This window comes from Symphodus melops (assembly GCF_947650265.1).
Source record: "Symphodus melops genome assembly, chromosome: 1".
Lineage (NCBI taxonomy): Eukaryota > Metazoa > Chordata > Actinopteri > Labriformes > Labridae > Symphodus > Symphodus melops.
The window spans coordinates 47,779,764-47,798,738 of record NC_136691.1 but is presented as its reverse complement, the minus strand read 5'-3'; the positions used below and the strand labels follow the sequence as shown (position 1 = coordinate 47,798,738).

At 38.0% G+C, this 18,975-nt stretch overlaps 2 protein-coding genes across 2 annotated transcripts; one reads left to right on the top strand and one right to left on the bottom strand.

Moving 5' to 3' along the window:
* Positions 1-1,567: 1,567 nt before the first annotated feature.
* Positions 1,568-6,166, top strand: areg (amphiregulin). Its single transcript, XM_079355867.1, has 6 exons — positions 1,568-1,699; positions 2,516-2,692; positions 2,873-3,101; positions 3,268-3,429; positions 4,471-4,584; positions 5,828-6,166. The coding sequence occupies exons 1-5, from the start codon at positions 1,663-1,665 to the stop codon at positions 4,562-4,564; spliced, it is 699 nt and encodes a 232-aa protein (XP_079211993.1). The 5' UTR covers positions 1,568-1,662; the 3' UTR covers positions 4,565-4,584; positions 5,828-6,166.
* A 4,776-nt stretch (positions 6,167-10,942) lies between these two features.
* Positions 10,943-13,379, bottom strand: LOC306833649 (granzyme A-like). The gene is made up of 5 exons (XM_079359050.1): positions 13,255-13,379; positions 12,969-13,110; positions 12,436-12,571; positions 11,571-11,846; positions 10,943-11,489 (listed from the first exon to the last, which is right to left on the bottom strand). The coding sequence occupies exons 1-5, from the start codon at positions 13,316-13,318 to the stop codon at positions 11,331-11,333; spliced, it is 777 nt and encodes a 258-aa protein (XP_079215176.1). The 5' UTR covers positions 13,319-13,379; the 3' UTR covers positions 10,943-11,330.
* Between the last annotated feature and the right edge of the window lie 5,596 nt (positions 13,380-18,975).

The following is an 18,975-nucleotide window of genomic DNA, read 5'->3' as shown; positions in this document are numbered from 1 at the left end:
AGACGCTGGATTTTATTCAGGGACTTAGATACAAACAAAATATACCAACATGCATAACTCTGAATGAAGAATTAAAAAAAAAAACATTTTAAAGGAATAATGAAAAAAAAAACACTGAAAAATACAGAGTTGAATTTCTGACCTCATGCTCATAATCTCACACTGCTTACTTTAGATCGTCTTCTCAACATGTTTCTTTATGGAAAGAGACTTTAAGTTAAGTTGTGTTAAAGTTTTCTTTAACGTACACTTTTGAATTCAGCCTCTCTTGTTTCAAATCATAACATTTCAACACAGGCTTACTGCTTCAATGGATTGAAGGGGAATCATTGATTTTTTTTTTTATTGAGCTGTCTTCCCACCACACATTCTGAGTGGAGGGGACATTAGGAAATGGATAGAAAATCTTCATCTGTCGATGAATATAACTATTTAACACCATGATACACACTCTCACTTGTCTGCTTTTTTCTTTAAACTTCTGTCAGAATAAGAGAAGAAGACAAGGCAGACAAAAAGGATAATTCAACCTATCTGTGATCAACAGAGATCACAGTACAGAATCAATCAATACTGCAAACAACTTTGGAGGAAATCCTGATTTTTCCATCAGATTTTTATTGTGTAAAAAACATTCTTTAAGTTTTAATGTTGTTTTTTTTTCTATGATTTTGAATTTAGAATTATGAAATTAGAGTAAAAAATGTGCTTCACAAGTGCATTTAAACTATCAACATTTAAAGTGAACCCCAGAGCCAGTGCGTTTACACTTTTACTTCAGTAGAACATAGTACCATCAACCAAACACCATCATAGAAACACATTTTAAGATTTTATTATTGTCCTGTAATAAACCTCAGTTGACCCTGTGTCGTGAATAAAGTTCAGCTTCAACTCCTGACTGAAGTTTATTACAAATACATGTCTGAGATATTCATTGTTGTCGTGCTAGACTCTAATATCTCTTTTTTTTTTAGTTCTCTAAATTTATTCAGGACAACTTCTAAAAAAAATTAAAATAGCTATAAATAATAACTTTGTTTGGTTCCTGAAGAACTTACAAAAAAATATAGGAAAGATTATCTGTTCACATTTTTGTTTTGATGTACGTGAGTTACTTTAATTATGTAAAAATGTAAAGTGGGAGACTTACGGAAGCGATAACACTTTGAGAGTCAGGAACAAAGGTTTCTGTGTGTTTTTAATGTTGTAGAGAAACAAGTCAGAATACATCAAACTGTTTTAAACTTGCCAGAAAAAAAGCTCTGTCATGTGTGAGAACATTTGGTGAAAATTTGTAGCCTGCGGCACATTAATCATTAGACACACTCGATTCACAGACACACACACACCTTTATTACAAATCCTTTTTACTTCTACTGGGATGTCAGTGTCTGAGTGTGTCACACACACACACAGACAAACACCTAAACAAAAAGAAAAAAATCTCCCTCTGTCACACACACACACACAAACACACACCCTCCTTTTTCCTTTGGCGTTGAGAGGCAGGCGTTTGGCTATAAAAGCTGCACCCAGAGGACGCTAAGACAGCAAAGCACAACTTCTATCAGCAGCGGACAAACACACACTCTGACATACTCGGACACACACACAGATCAGCACAGGACTGTCATACACACAACTCTGTCTTCCTGGGATATGAACACTCTCGTCCTCACCTGTCTCCTGTGCTTCGGTAAGTCTGGACTTGTTCTTGTGCTTTTATGTGTGTGTGTGTGTGTGTGTGTGTGTGTGTGTTTGTGTGTGTGTGTGCAGAGAGTGTAAAGCAATTAAATGAAAAAATGTAAAAAGGTAAGAGGACAGGAAGAGTGTCAAAGGATAAAGGAAATGTCTCTGCAGGTGAGGACATGTAAAGCAGGAGAAAGATTTTCAGAAGTGCGGCACCTCTGGCTATTAACGTCTATCAATAGACATAACCATACCAGTTAGTTCACTGTACAGCACCAGACACTCCAAAAGGTCAAACATATTTCAGATGCTTAATGACTGAGGCTCATTAATCATTGTTCTCGTCTGGTGAAAAGAACTATATGCATTGATGTGAGGTTCTGGATGGGGACTGGTTGTACCTGTTTCAGTACTAATACTGCTTGTGGCCAGGTTTAAGGCCCCAAGTGCTCTAAATGTTTTAAGACACATGTAAACAGGTCATGGTTTCCCAATAAAGTGTCAAGAAAAGTAAAAAAAAGCAAGTTTGAGATTACCAAAGAACAAGATATTTAAGGGCTGCCAATTGCATTATGCCATTATCCTAATTCATGTCTTTTTGTGCATATTTTTTTTTGAAAGAAAAGAAGATTTTTCTGTATGATTGTTACTTTTTTTCTGAGAAAGTCTATTTTCTATGTTCTTTATGTTCTCAGTTGAGATAAAGTGAAAACACCTGACTGCCTTAAGTACATGAGCTTTGACCCCAATTGCTCCTCAAAGCAGTCATCTCAATAGTTTTCTAAGATCTGACTCCTTATTCTTTGTGTTCTTTGGTTTTCAGTCGTCTACAGAGCTCCTGGCGCTCAGGGATCTGAGGCCAAGTTGACCACTGTACTAGCGGGAGTGACAGGGGGTCCAGCCTCCGGGGAGGGCCTCTTAAGTTCGATGAGCTACGATGATGAGCTGGATATAGACGAAGAACTGTCAGGAGGAGACAACGAAAATGTCAGCCTTTTTGGTACGACAACCTTTGACATCTTGAATTGGAAATGCAACGTTTTTTAGGTCTAAATGAAGATAAAAATCAAAAACAACCGTGAGTCTTAGCTTGACCTTTAGTCTAGAGACTCCGGCGAAGTTTAAATGCTACAAAACAGTTCAATACAGTAACACTATTATGTTTTTCCTTCTGTTACAGACTTACATCCCAGTACAGAGGACAAGAAGAAAAGGAAAGGCAAAGGCAAAAAGAAGAGCAGGCTCAGGAACAAAAGCACAACTCCTTTTAATCCTGCGCACACGTTCTCCACAAGTGGACACACATCGACTCACAGCACTACAGAGGACCCCTGCACCTCCACCCACCTGGGCTACTGCGTTCACGGTTACTGCAAGTACATTGAGGGCCTGCAGGAGCCAGTGTGCATGTGAGTACGATAGCAGTATTAATTTCGTGGTATTATATGATTCATGATTGGGAAATACGATGAAAATACTAGATTGGATACATTGGATTGTATGCACCACATTTTTACCTCTTTTAAACAATCCAAACATTTTACATTTACTATCTGTTCACTCTTGACTCCGCAGATGTATGAAGGGTTACGACGGGGAGCGCTGTGGGATCCACACTCTTGAGATCAAAACCCCCTTGGATCAGAGCACTGAGCTGGTGCAGACGGTCTTAGTGATCATAGCTGTAATCCTGTCAGTCATCAGCTGCACGGCCATCCTGCTCATGACCTGTGCTCAGTAAGTATGCACACTTATCAAGAAAAAAATGTAGTGGATTTTAAAGTTGCATGAAAGGCCTTCAGATAGAACATATGTGTCCATCGTTGAGAAGCCAGTGAGGGATTGTGTACTAAAACTGGTTTATACTCCCTAGTTACCAAGGTAGGCTGGAAGTAACTTACTATAAGCCTCAGTGGCAGTCTGAACAATGCTTCGGCTAACTGACATAACATTAATAAGAACGGTCATAGCCAATAACAAAAAATCTGTTTGTCTCTGTTCTTTCTGACTGTTGTCGGGGAGATTATCGAAGCTTTGAGCCCACATGCATGAGGGAAAGCATCCACACCCTGGCAAATCTCAACAGAAGTCACATCACAATTCACATATTCTACCCAGGAACACTTCTTGGCGTTCAAACACACTGACACATCTCAAAGCACCTTATCACGCCCAAACACGCCCATAATCTAACAGTCACCACCTTCATATGACTTAAGGACTGCTATAGTTTTACAGCTTTTATATCTCATTCCTGGTTTTTCCATAGTCTAGCCATTAACTTCCCCGTTATGTAACATTAATTATGTGTTGTATTACTTCTGTTTCCTTTAAATGTACAATCTTGAAGTTGCTTTCATGGAGAAGTCTTTTGCTGAACATAGTTCCTTATCAATATGTGACTCTCAGCTTTGTTGGAATGTGGGACAAAGTCAATAGTCCAATACCCTGCAGCAGTGTAATGAAACTTTACAACCACAGCTAGCCAAAGCAAAACTAATTACTGTGAGAGTGAAACTACCTCCAAGTTTAATTTCACATCCAAATGACTGTGAAAACTGGGTTAATTTTGATAATCACTCCACCCTAAGTACAGTATTTCTTTTCTTTCTGCCAAACACTATAAAAACACATCTTCAGTTGCAATCTAGACAAGATCAAAGCCACGAAACAAACCCATCAATCCAGCCTTTAAAAAAAAGTTTAGTGGCATATCATCCGATAATCACGAGTTCTCTGGTTGTCTTTTATATATCTCATGTTGAATGTCTTTTATAGTTACAGGTCGCATAAAAACTTTCTGGCATCCTATCTGGGAACTGGTTCTGAGCAGGAGAAGCTACAGAAACCGATGGCTGACGTTGTGGTGTGAGGGCTTCAGGTTACAGAGAGGTAGGTTTTGCTGAGATTTTCATTTAAGTTCATATCAAAACATGAAAACATCAATAAGTCCTGTCATTTATTAATGTATGTTAGCAAAGTGGCTAAACAGGATACCCAGAAATAAATATGTAAATAAATAGATAAGTTACCTTAGTAAGTTTTCCAATTGTAATTGTTAACTGCCAATTTAAAGTTCATGAAAGGACAGATAGATAGCCAAAGCGACACTCGCAAAAAAGGGCGGAGTCTAAAGGCAGACCTTCAACAGGCAAATAATTGCTTAATATAATGCGTGCAAGTCAAACTGTGATGCTGTAAGACTGACTTGCATCAGTCATATATGTATTTCCTGTGGCATATACTCTATATATTAATGATGTATTATTACAAAAATGTCTTGCTTAATCCCAGGGTGGTTACTGGCCTCTCTCCTCACGTGAGCTTTAAGCCAAGCAGGATGGGAGGGCTCAGCGAGTGGTAGAGTAGCCCGTTAGTTGTTGTTGTTCTTGAATGAAGCAAGTTGCATCACACAAAGAGGAATCCCCACTAGAGGAATTAGCCTGGATTAACGAGGTTGTTTTGGCCCGTCCCATCCCTACACTGCATACCAGAGTAGAGAAAAACCACACTGTACACATTCACCTGTGTCCACACAATAACAGTACTGACACACTGACTGTGCACGTGATGACCTTGTTGTAAGGGTAACCTCTGTACTTACATGTGGTCAGATCTCACTGAGCATCACACGCACACACGCCTACAGACTCCACGTTTGTAGACAGATGGAATCCCCCCCCCCCCCGAAATGGACAATGTGGCCTTGCAGCATTCTTCTCATAGCTCGCATGATGCACATTGTCCAAAATATTACAAATATCATCTGGCTCACACATACTGTCTGTTCACATAATTATAGTAAGAACTTCACTTCAACACATTACATTTACCCCACCCCACAGGTCTCTACAGTGATTACAATTATTATTACAAAAATTATTCCATTAGACTTACTGAAAATAAATCTAATAATGAATGAAAATACTGTGATATAAAAGCAGTCAGTGGATACATCTTTTAACTTTGTAACAACCAAAATTGCTTTTTTTGTGGATCCCTACATGTACAACAAGGTCATATTGCATGGTAGATTTCTCGCAACTTGACTTTACCTGTTAGAAAAATACTTATTGTTTCTGTGTTTACATATTGATTGACTTTGTCTCCATCTTTTTTTTTTTTTTTTGGTCAGCAGCAAGATCCAAAGACGATGCAGATCAAAGGAGTCTGAAGATCTGAGAAAGAAGTAGATTAAATCGACTGCTTTATTAGATGCTTGGACATGAAAACACTGCCTAGAACTTGTTAGAATGTAATTTATTAAGTGTGATTATTTATTGCCAAAAACTTTGAGAGTTTTTGTGTTGTGTTGCTGTTATTTTGTTTATTAGTTCATCCAGCGTTCTGTAGGTTATGTTTTATTTATTGCACTGCTATTCTTATAGGTCAGACAAACACTCTTATCCCACTCTGGAAATGGGATGAAACTTGATCACCATTCACCAATAAAGTGTTTCAGTGTTACGAAAAAGTTTGATGCATCTTGTCCTTGATTTTGTGTTTACATTCACATCTCTGGATGTCATTAATTCATCAGCCGCCTGTTCACATAGGTTTCTATTCAGGAGATCACATCACAGAGGCTGAACAACTTTCTGACATCTGAGGAATTCAGAGAAAAAGTTAAAAGACTGCTCAAAGAAGCTTACTGTCTACTGATATTCTTATAAACAGTGTCGTTCAAAGGTTTGTAGAAAGTGTAGTGTTGCAGAGTTACACTGGGAATTAAAAAAGGGGGTCATGTCTTGTCTGCTTTGTTTTGCAAATGTCCAGGTAACTTAGCATTATCTCCAAACGCAAATAAAAACATGACGTGAACATAATTGAAAGGTTCAGGACAAAGGAGCCTAGAATAGCTTGAGCACAAAGACGGTAACAGAGTTTTACGTAAACACAGGGAGGAACTTATATTTTGGACGCTCCTTACTTTGACAGGCTGCACCACATATCCCTGCAGCCAACTACAGTTGCTTCCTCTTTAGTCTTGGTTAACATTTTTTTTGCACTTCTTTGGTTTCAAATGAAACAAAGAGGCCATATGAAAAAAAATAAGGTACAATTCAAAATACAGATATATAACTGTTAATAATTGACACAGAATTTTTTTAACCATTCCCACAAGAATGTAAAACATCATACGTTGATACAAGTCATGTACTCAAGTTATGAAGTAAAATTATAAGTTGACAAAGGTTCAGAGGGACTGAAACATTGTGATATTTCTATTAAATTGGTGATACTTAGCAAAAAGTGTTCAGGATTTTGTCTTTGTTTTCTCTTCAAGTAGTAGTTTGTCGCCCTACGCATTTTCTTTCTTAGATAGTTGGATGTGCGAAGACCTTCCTAAATAACAAGTTAAACATGACAGGAACTAATAGGGTTACCTCGTAGTCTGACTTTTACAAAGCACTACAGATCGGATTTAAGAAGATGTGACTCCATTACGTTTATGATCTACGATCTACGCAAAGTACTTATGAAGACTTGAAGTCGCCTCTCCTGTTCAAGTTAACGCGCATGCACAAATCCAAATGAAGTCGCACCACCATAGAATGCAAATATGATGGGTTGTTAATGTAAATGTAGTGATTAGAGTGTATAGTATTCTTTGTAGACTGAGGAAGGAGACAGGCCCACGCACTTCCTCAATTGCCCCAAAAGGTTTTAATTCTTCACAATCACAACTTGTGCAGGCCTATTTTCTTCTTTTTCTTCGCTGTTGCACAGCCCTGCACCTACATGATGTTTGTTTAACTACCTCCTTTTTCTATACATGTGGACACATTGGGTTTACTTCTGAACTTCTGGATTATCTACTCTAGATGACAAACAATAAATTCAGTGAGGTTGAAGAATATGTAAAAAAAAGAAACATGATTGGTAATTTGACATGTTAGGAATATGCAACGACAAGAAGTAATATCACTCCCCCCCCCCCCCCCCCCCCCCCGGATAATGGAAAAGGTGCTGCTTGTCAACAAGCAAGGCAGGCAGCTGCTTGGGGCCCCTCACCAGTCGGGGGCCCCTGAGGGCAAACAAATTTAAGCCAAACCAGTGGACCATAATGTGCAAATTTAGCAACAAAAGCAGGAAAACCTCCTAAGACGGCCCCAACACTCTTACTCACTGTCCTTGCCTTGTAAGCGTTGCATTCTTTATTCCTCTGAAAACCAAAGTTAGTAGATGAAAGTCATCAAATAAAAATGAAGAATGATTTGTCTTTAGATAACGAAAAAGAGGAAGAAGGGTAGTTGTTGGGACACTGGCAGACATGATGGCGATGAACGCTGGCTGGAGGGCCACCCAATGGATTCTTGCTTAGGGCCCCAATAGAATCATCACTGGATAGTGGTGAAGATTTTTAGTGCCTTCCTACTATATTTCTAGATGACTTAACAAGCAGATACTGACAGCTTGTTCACCTCAGCTCACGTTAGCATTTAGCCTTTGCCTAAATTACCGTTAGCCAGATGAATTTTCAGCTAGCTAGGATTGTTTCTTTGATAGGTCTTACATTGTAACAAAAATGGGGGTACTTTTGTGGTTTGCTGCTACATAACCCGCTGACAAACACACTTCTGTGTCACTGCTGATTAATACAGAAGTGTTAAAATTATAATTTACCACTTTATCATTTGATTCATATTATTCACATGTTTTAGTCTAAATTGTTGGAACAAATCGTAGAGTGATACTTCTCTTGATAACAGCATAAAGATGTCTGTGACTCACCTGCCAGCATATAACTGTTAACAGCTCACCTTTATAACACAAGCTTTCTCTTTGTGCGTGTGTAGAGTTGCGTCACTCGTGAGTGAAGGAAAAGGCGAGGCAAGGTGGGCAGCTCCTTCATCACACACAGGTGATGCAAACTCAGGTAAACATTTACTCTTGAGTTTGTGTTTGAGCGTGTTTCTGAGTGCCACCGAGATCCCCTCGGGGGATAAGGCTATTTTTACACACCTAAAAACATTTATGAGTGCTCCCACATTTATCTTCTTCAAAAGGGAGACAGTTAATAAGGGTGTGTTTCCATGGTTGAGCTTTGATGGTTTCGGTGGCACTGAGGTGGACACGAAAGTTTTGCAGGTGACCATGGAAACAAAGTCAACACGTAAGCAGAGCGGTCAGTAATAATTCACTGAGAGCTCAAATAAAAGGTAGCTGGAATTTCCTGGGTGGGGTTAAACCTCTATCCCCTACACCTTATCTTGGGGGCAGGACAGATTTTTTTTTTTTCAAGTCATGGTTCTTATCAGAATCATAGGTAGGTATATTAATGTTTGCTAGCTCTGCTTTTAGTGTGGCAAAATCATGTGGCACGCCAGTTTGGTTAGAACTGAAATATCCAAACAACTGGATTGCCATGAAATTATCAACAGGCAATCATTGTCCCCATAGGATGTGTCCTACTTTGGTGATTATATGACTTATCTTCCAGCAGAGTATTAGAAGTATAAGAGCTGGATATGAACAAACAACCCAACATCATTTCATCTTTCTAATATTTTTTTAGTACTTTCAAGATGATTGAAATCGTTGAATCACTAGTTTAGGTAAATCTCCTCTCTGAAAATGACTGCAGGAACAAGAACAGAAAAGAGCACCACCTGGTGGCGTAGTTTGAGTAAGAGTGCCAATAGTATATCCTACGTAAGAGGTGTTTAAATAGAAATAACACACAGAATTGTCACCGTAAATAGAGATACACATTAACTACTCAATCAAATTGAGTCAACAGATTGCATATATTATTATTAATTAAATCTTTGTTAAAATTTTAGTTAATATAACCCAAACCAGTTGCCAAAGAATAACCTGTTTAAATTGAGTCGATTCAAATAAAGCACACAATTAAATTGACCAAATTGAAACAAAAATATGAAGAAGATTTATTTTCATTTATTTATTTATTTGAACAGGGGCAGTGTACAATGTACATTAACCTCAGAAAGGAGAGATGCATTGTACCAGGTTGTAGCACTTGTGCTAATTTCCACCTGCAGTCCCTGGGCAGGCTGTTGTTAACATACAAACTATAGATATCACGGTAAAGAGCTGGCAGTAGAGACGTCACAAATATATCAAGCATTTGTCTTGTTCCTGTCTCTGTTATGACCACAGTTTAACTTGAAAATAGCAATTATTTATTGAAAATAGCAATTATTTGCTAGTGCACTGCCAACAATAACTGCAGCACGAGCAAAACAGGCAATAATTGTCGAAGTGTGTGGAGGAGCAACCGGCCCAGGTGCTCCAGATTACCTCTGACAATGAGGAGACAGAAACAGTTAATAGTGTGTACCTTTTATACACTTCAGCAGTGACCGTCACAGTGACTTCAATAGACTTGCAATAGACTTGCAATAGATAGGCACAATAGATATTAAAATAGCTAATTCAGCATTTTGCAGATTTATAATTTCGGTGCAACTAAGAATACAACTCCATCATAGACTGTAAATATTACACGCAGCATACACCCACAAGTTGTCATTAACATTACAGTATAAAAAAACTCTCCTTACCTTTGTCAAACAAATGAAATTGTTGAGTTAAATCATCCGCTCTTTCTTTTTGGCTCAGTCGATAGCAGCTGAATTCAAAAGAAGAAAAAGGCTCAAAATAACATGAAGTGCTGGTCAAATAAAAATTGGTTAATTCTATGGAGTTGGATTCATAAAAAATTCTCTTAATTTAAAATTACATAAACATAAAGATTATATTTAGTGCAACCAAAGTAAGATTTTTTTTGAAAGTTACTTAAATAATTGCCACAAAATCAAGGACACATTTATATTGAATATATTTTATCAGATATATTAAGTTAAATGTACATGGCTACAGCTTCGGTCCTTTGAGCTCACATATTGTAAAACAAGCAGATGTGTGTGTTTGTGCAACACTGCGACATTTTGCACATTTCCTGTGTGGGGTCTTAAGATACCCTGTGCGAAAATTTGTTAGGCTTTGTCTTTGTGGTCCAGTCAGAGTCAGTACGTGATCTGCTCTTGTGTCTATTGCTATAACTGCAATTCTGTAAGGCAGAAAACGTTTACAACATCATTCAATAGAGCAACAACAGGGTCTGGTGTGTTAGCTGGGACATGAAACGTTTTTTATTTGAATTTTGATTTTACAAAAACTGAAACAACACAGATCAGTAAGGTGCTGCTCTAATGTTATTGATAGGGATTGCTTGCGTCCATAACATAAATCAATAATTAAGAGATTATGAGACACGCCAAAGAGTGAACCTTTGTGACAAAAACACAAATCTTTTTATTCAGATAGTGAATCTCTTTTGTTGACTTTATCATCTTAAAAGAGGTAGTTTACGGCTATAAGGACAGCCGATTTAATACATGGACTTGCATTAACTCTTTAATAACAAGTCAATGATTTCAGATAGGCATCGACATAAAAAGGCCCTTTACTGCCCAAGGTGGCAACATGTTTTTTTTTAGCTGTAACTAGCTAGCGAAAGCCAGGTCAGAAGTTTGGCAAAAAGTAATAAAAACTTCTTAACCATGTGTGACACATATTCACTTGTACTTCATATGTAGAGACAATTATTAAGCAGAAGCAAAAGAGAAGAGTCATTAACATTTGGGGGGGAAAACAAGGTGAACGTATTATATGTCAGACTTCTTCATTGTGTTTTTGATCCATCTGAGTTGTTTTTCTGAGAGAAAAGAGTACACTCCAGGTTTTTCCTTCAGGCCACATTGTTTTCCAAAAGAAGTCACTCCGACTAGCTGTCCATTGCACAACAGTGGCCCTCCTGAATCCCCCTGTAAAGGTAATAAACAAGGTGTTTTAAGACACATACATGGCAGTTACAGATCGTGTTGACAGGCTGTTACCATCCTTACCTGACAGGTATCTGCGTTGTTTACACCGTCTGAGCCGGCACATATCATGCTGCTGCTGATGAAAGGTTTGAGGTTGTAATATTTGGGCGAGTTGCACTTCTCTCTGTCGATCACGGTCACATTGACAGCCATCAGAACATTTGACATCCGCTTGGCAGAGTTCTTTGTTTTCCCCCATCCAGCCACGAGACAGTTGGTACCGGCAGTTGGAGCTTGAATGTTTTTACGCAACTCAAGCCACTTCACTGTTTCGGTTTTCTTTACCGATTTCTTCAGCTGAAAGGAGAAAGTATTCATTATATTGCATTTTGTTCCGGTCTTACGTATATAAGTATACATCCATACTGACCTCAATGTCAGTATTTTTTATGGGAAAAACTAAAATTGACATACGTCAAAAGTCGAACTGTGATTGCTTGTGAAGATTTGTAATTAAAATTTGCTTTTTTGTATATCAGATGAAAAAAAAGAGACTCATCTTTGTGAGAACGTATAACGGAAGGTAAAAAGGTATTACAGTAGAAACATAACTCCGATTTTAGCACAAGTTTACGATTCAGTGTTATGATATGCTTCTCAACAATCAAGCCTGATGAAGAATATCTGTTTATCCTTGATTAGAACCAATAGGCTGAAAAACACAGACAATAAAGTGGCTGTATGTCTTTGCATTACCCACATTTTTAGTCAGTAGTTGCTTGACATCTTGTTCTTCTTGAATAAAAAGTATCAGGACTAAAATATTCGAACACAATTACCATTTTTTTCCCGTGAGTCCCTTTGATAATCTTTCCAGTGAAGAATGTTGAATTTGTTTTCAATCAATATTTTAAATTAATTGCTGGTTACTAAAATGTCATCTAACCTTGAGCAGCATGAGGTCGTTGACTTTATCAGCCGCATCATAGCAGGGGTGAGGATAGCGATTGACCTTTTGCACCTGCCAGGAGCCCTTTTCTGTTTCGTTGATGGCGTGCACCCCCAGCAACACTTCCTTGATGCTGCAAAATATAAAATACAAACAGCATTATATCCAAACTCATCTCTAACAATAGGTATATATGTAAATAAAGAAACATCTGTAATTACTTTGCCTTACAATCAGTCTCTAAAGACAACTCTTACATATGTTCAATGCCCTGCAAGTAGCTGCTTCTGTTCACTGAATATAGACACTTAAATGTTATTATTCAAAGAAGATACAAGAAGATGATCAATTAAGCATCATATCGTTATGTTTATATATATGTTTATAACACATGTGTGTGTGTGTGTGTGTGTTGCACTGGTTGTATATAACCAGTGCAACACACATTTTATCAGTGTTAAATAAGCACATTATATGAAATAATATTCAGAGATACAACCATTTTAAAATTGAAAGCATCTTGTTCTTACTTTGCACAATGGGCAGCAGTCAGGACCCATTTTGGATCGATCAGAATCCCTCCACAGACGGGTTCTTTGTCCTTAAGCAGAGCCATGTAGGGCAGCGAGTGAGGCTTCACTTCTTTCCCATCAATAATCTCAGAGCCATAACCTAAACAAGCAAACACACATACAGAAATGTGTCAGTAATGCATCAATAACATCAAGCATGGCACCATCTGGCTGCATTGTAATCTTGACAAAGTATTGAATACTTTGCATTGCAGAATGATTAAGCTATAAGTTAAAATCTCACCTGACTGGACAATGAGGAGAACCATACAACAGATACAAACAATGAAGCCCCTGATGTAAAGCATTTTGAAGCGTTGGTAGATGCACTAAAATCTCTCCTCTGTTCACACGCTCGCTTTATATGTTAAGCTCAAAGGATGTGGTTTCACCATGAAAATGCGAGTCAGCAAATTGGACGCAAGGCATGAACCTCAAGAGTGTGGTATCAGTTTTTGTCATTAACCATATGTGTCACAGGCTATGCTTCGGAGGCTTTTACGTGAAACAACTCACATAATCAGTGTACAGAATTCTCTGCATGGGTGGGCCATGAAATAAACTGCTCAATGTCAGCTACACTTATGACTGTTTATAAGGTCATACCATGATTCAGGAAATCCGGTGAAAGTAAAACAAATTAGCTAATGCGACATTAGGCAACGCTAATGATCAAGAAATAAGAGAAAATATTAGAGGAAAGTTGGAAGAATGGGATTCTTTGAGTTATGTTTGACTTCTTTCTTAAACCTCTTGTATGCTTTTATTATTAGGTTGATGCCAATATATGTTGGACAATCACAACACATAATACATATTTTCAACTCATTAAAAGGCTTTGCTGAAGCTCATAATCCAAACAAATTAATCTCAACATTTTGTACCGGCTTCTATCTTGTGATTGGTTTTATCCCATAGTTGAAAATATGTGAGGGCATGGCAGTTAGATTTTCTCCAAAAAAATTTTCATGGTGACTTTAAACGCAACATTTTGGCAGGGAGGTTGAACCCATTTTGTAAATGGAGACCTGAGTTTGTGCTCCAGTTATTGAGTTATCACACATATTTCCTGAAAATGTTCTTAGTTTATTAAATGGTGCTGAGGCTCCACTCAGATTTCAAGCCTTATTTTAAGATTAAAGCGAATCCTGCCTACATGTTTAATAGCAAACCAGCCATCAGTTATGGAATTTTCGGTTATTTGGGTTTTCAGCATAAAAATGTATGCACAGGACTCCACAAAAGTCAACCCTTGTTAATGCGTTAAAGATTTTCAACAACAATAGTTTGTCAGACTTTTTTTATTTGACTTTTTGTGACACGAGCAGCCACCAAAGAAAAGGCTGCTAACAGTACATTTCTGCTGTAGAACAGTTGGTTTAAAACATGAACACAGAATGTTGATATCCTGACGGCACCACAAATCAACAAACAAAACAAGAGAACAGTGAGCTTTATGGTCTGAAACACTTTCCTAGTGTTAAACGTTTTCACTACCTCATTCTTCATTTTGGGATTTTTTCAAAAGTTTTCAAAACGTTCAAATAAATGTAAAACCAAAGGCCTGCCAACAACATATTTGAACATGTCTATTGATTTGAATCAAACAAACTTGAAATGAAAGAAAATGACACTTCAATTCAAATTGGATGTATCGGCCTTCTATAAAAATACGAGATTGGACAAAATATATGTATAAAAAATAGCAGCATAAAAGTGAAAAAATAAAATATATGCCAAATAACTGCAAGAATTTGGGCATTTTTTTGTTTTTAATAAATACATTTCAAGTCAAGACTTTAGATCCTGGCCATAGCTAAATCTGGACCACTTCACATTTATGGACCTTGTGCCTTGGGAAGAAAATAACCAACTGAATAATCTGTTCCGAAGGTTAGATTATTCAAGGCAAAAAAAGAAACGAAAACATCTGTAGCTTATATTACATTTCAGATTTGGTCACATTAAGTCAGAAAGGCTGGTGCAAACTCTATCACCTAAAGTTTAACAATAAAACTACATCTAGAAAACGACATATTGGTGGACAACACAGTATATCTGAATTTTTTTTCAAGATAGCACGAAACATCCCGGATTAAAATAAAAAAGCCTAAAGCCTCTGTATGGAGTATGTGCAATAGGCTAGTGCCAGAACCCAGCTGAGGAGCAGTTATAGGGTTCTATCACACAAAACATCGATCAGAAGTTTACGTAGCTCCAAAAACGGAAGCATAGATGACACTGCCTTCTCTACACCTTATAATTTGTGGAATTTTAAAGTTTACTCTATCTATCTATCTATCTATCTATCTATCTATCTATCTATCTATCTATCTATCTATCTATCTATCTATCTATCTATCTATCCATCCATCCATCCATCCATCCATCCATCCATCCATCCATCCATCCATCCATCCATCCATCCATCCATCCATCCATCCATCCATCCATCCATCCATCCATCCGTCTGTTGCAAGTTGTTTTCTGAACAGAAACAGGATAAACAGAATTTCCCTTTGATGTTTTTCTTTTCTGAATATCTAACTATGTTAGCCTGCATTTTAGGTTCAAAACAAAAATACCATATACATTAGAACCTACTTTTGCTGCGGCCTCAGGGCATCAAAGCTCAGTACTTCTAAAACATGAAGCTGAAACATGTTTAAAAGAAGCAGTGTGACGCTTCTCATTTGCACTGATCTACTCAATCCTACAAAACAAATAATAAATATAAAATATACTACAAAACAAGACCTCAGATTTATAAATGAAATGGAACAATTCAAATATGAGTCATGAATAGGGAACTAAAAAATTCCAAACAACTAAAAAAATCATTGTATCAGTCAATGACCTTTGAGGTATTTTACTTGTTGCTAGACAGCATCATGTTTTGCTTGTAATGAGAAGTTTTATGTTAGTTTGACCTGTCAATCAACCCTAAGTTTTGTTTAGTTCGTTTTCTTTCATTTAGAAATGACAATTAAATACATCTTCCTTTCACTTGGACCCCTAGCTTTCTTTGATTTTTAACCGATTCCTCGAGTTTTGTCTGGAACCAAGCCAACACAGGTCTCTAAAGTTGAGAGCTCCTGAACTGTTGAGAAATTAAGTTCTGATTTCTTGAAGTCATCTGCAGAAGAAATAAGAGAGGCATGAATGAGAGGGGAATAATTACAGGCAGTGTTTGTTTTCTTTGTTGCTCAGGAAAGGACTTACACTTTTTCAGGATATAATAAAGAATCCACAGTGGAGGAGCCAAAGACACGAGCTTGAGCAACTTGAATACGACAAAGATTGTTCTGGGCGGCCCACGAGAGTCCACTGGAAAGAGAAGATATACAGAATGGATGCTTTTTGTTTCTTCATAAAATCAGAGCATGTGGGGTGCATTTCAGTCCTTACCTGTTTTGACTTGTAAAACTGTAGGGTTACTTTGAAGGATACTTTTTTCCCCAGCACTGTCGGGTCGCACAACAAAAGCAGAAATCTCTATCATGAAGTCTGTGGCTGAAGTTAGGTTGGAGATTTTGATGGTCATGAAGGTAGAGCCAGAAGTGTAGTGGAAGACGAGTATCTTACACGACATGTTGGTACATAGCGTCACATTGTAACTGTGTGGTGTCATCTGCATGAAAGCAGAAATGTTCCAACTCAGAATCATGTGATCTGAGCCCACTGAGTCCTTCACTGGCTGTGGAGAAACTGGACCTGAGTGAATAAGGGACAAATTCAGAAAGTGGTTCAATGTTGTGTGTTAAAGTTTTTGCTGAGCATTACGGTTTGAGCAAGGTACTAACGTTCTACTTGCTATGGTCTGACTGATCACAGAAAATTATTTGCTGGGTTAAAGATTTAGATTGACTGCACTTAGGAAACAATAGCATTTACTCACAGTTCATTTCATGTTCAGACTGCCAGATACAAATCAAAGACATAAATATAACTCAGGCTACTGACAGGAAACTAACACATTATGAACACATTTTCATCCCCAAATCATCAAATACAGCACTTTGGAAAGTGGCCATGACTTTAAAACAAAAATAGCCAACTAAACCTACACTTTCACAGTCAAATGTACTTTTTGTCTATAAAGTTACCTTTGCTGCAATTTTGCCTCCATTGGATAGTACAGGCCAATAGCTAAAGGGAGATTGGAAACAATGGGAGAAGAGAGTGACATGCAGCAAAAGAGCTGAGGCCAAATTTGAACCCATGACCGCTGCGATGAAGACTGTAGCCTCTGTTCGTGGGGCAAGTGTAATAACTGCAAACTATTATTTTTACTATGACTGTATCTCACTATCCGGCGCCCCTTTAGCCAAATTCTCAATTCAGCGCTATAGGTTGAAGAGACAGGAAAATAAAACACAAGTCAAAGAACACACGAGAGAAACAAAATCCCCGGAGTACAGCAGTGCATGTGAAAAAAAAAAAACATGAAACATAAAGTGCATATAATAACAACCTCAAATCTCCAGGGTAAATGTCTCAATAGTGGTCACTAATAAATGGTTCAGAGTGATACCTCCTGTTTTAGGGACCTCTTTGCAAAGCCAAAGCCACACACAACCAATGACACAACCTCAAAGGTGTTACACTACTTCTGCCTGTGTGCACCTGTGCAGAGGAGATGACAGCAGGTCACCTGTAATAGCCAATGCAAGATATTTTTGAATTATACGGCAAGGAATCTACGGTTTATTAAATAAATGTCTGACATTTTACACGCAAAGTGCAAACATATTAGAAGGACACATGGCACGGACTGTACACCTAACACTTCCTGATGCGAGTCAGCAGTGAGTTCGCGTCATATTGTTTAAAAATGCTCAGCGGTTTTTCCTCTAAATTCTCTCTGTCTGTGTGTGTTGACTCCGGTTCAGGTAAGTATGCTACCTGTAGAGCAAAACACAACCATCAAAATATGTTCCATAGCCTATATTGTTTTCTATGTTTTTCAAACCATGTAGGAGTATTAAGTATTACTCACCCTGACATACAAACATGTGCAACTCATCACAGTAGCGAGCCAGCAGCTTCTTGTCTTTTTCCAGCATGGCCTCCAAACTGACACAATCTTGATAGTTTGTCCTGTACCAGTTCTGATAGGTCAACTCTTCTCCATTCATCCACTTCCAGGCACTGGAGATGTTCTGACGGTGCAAACCGAGCCAAAAGCTGACTTTGTATGCAGCAGTGGCATTAATGAGAGAGAAATATTGCTCCTCTGTACCCAGGACAGTGAGGTCGATGTAATGTCTCTGACAGAAGTCCCTGGCTTTGTACCAGGACATCTGTCTCTGGACCAGGACGTAATGTGGCATTGTTTTACCTGCTGATAATCCATGGCATACCACTATGTCAAGAAAAAATAAAACACTTAATTATCAGAATCAGGTTTTATTGCCAAGTACTTTTACACACACAAGGAATTTGACATGGTGTATTGGTGCAACACATTAAATAAGCTCCTGTTAACTGTATAGTCTAGAATACAATTTAAGAAAAAACCCACAATTGATATTGATTCTAAAACGTGGAAGCTGCTGCAGAAGCCTATTACCCTTCATAGTGAAGGATTTCTTTCAATGATCAGGTGTAATCCAAAAATGACCAGTATTTTAGAAATAAACTGATAAATAGGCTTACCCAGGAGAGCCAGTCGCTGCAGAATCTGCGTCTCACAGGCACACATGCAGTAGAGTTGGTGTTGCTTTTTATATTACTCTTCATTCCTCTCCACTTTACGGTCGACTCTTCTCTTTCTCTGGCTAAAACTCCTTCAGCTCAGGATGTTTATAGAATTTGCTCACATTATGGGGTGATGCAAGAGGGAGGAGACAATGGGAGTGGACATGTCGTTTCTTCCTGTTCTCTGTGATTTAGTTTTATGCCACAAAGTCAGGTAATTCTGAAAATGTGTCAACTCACATGCTTGAGCAATTTTCTCTTGTTG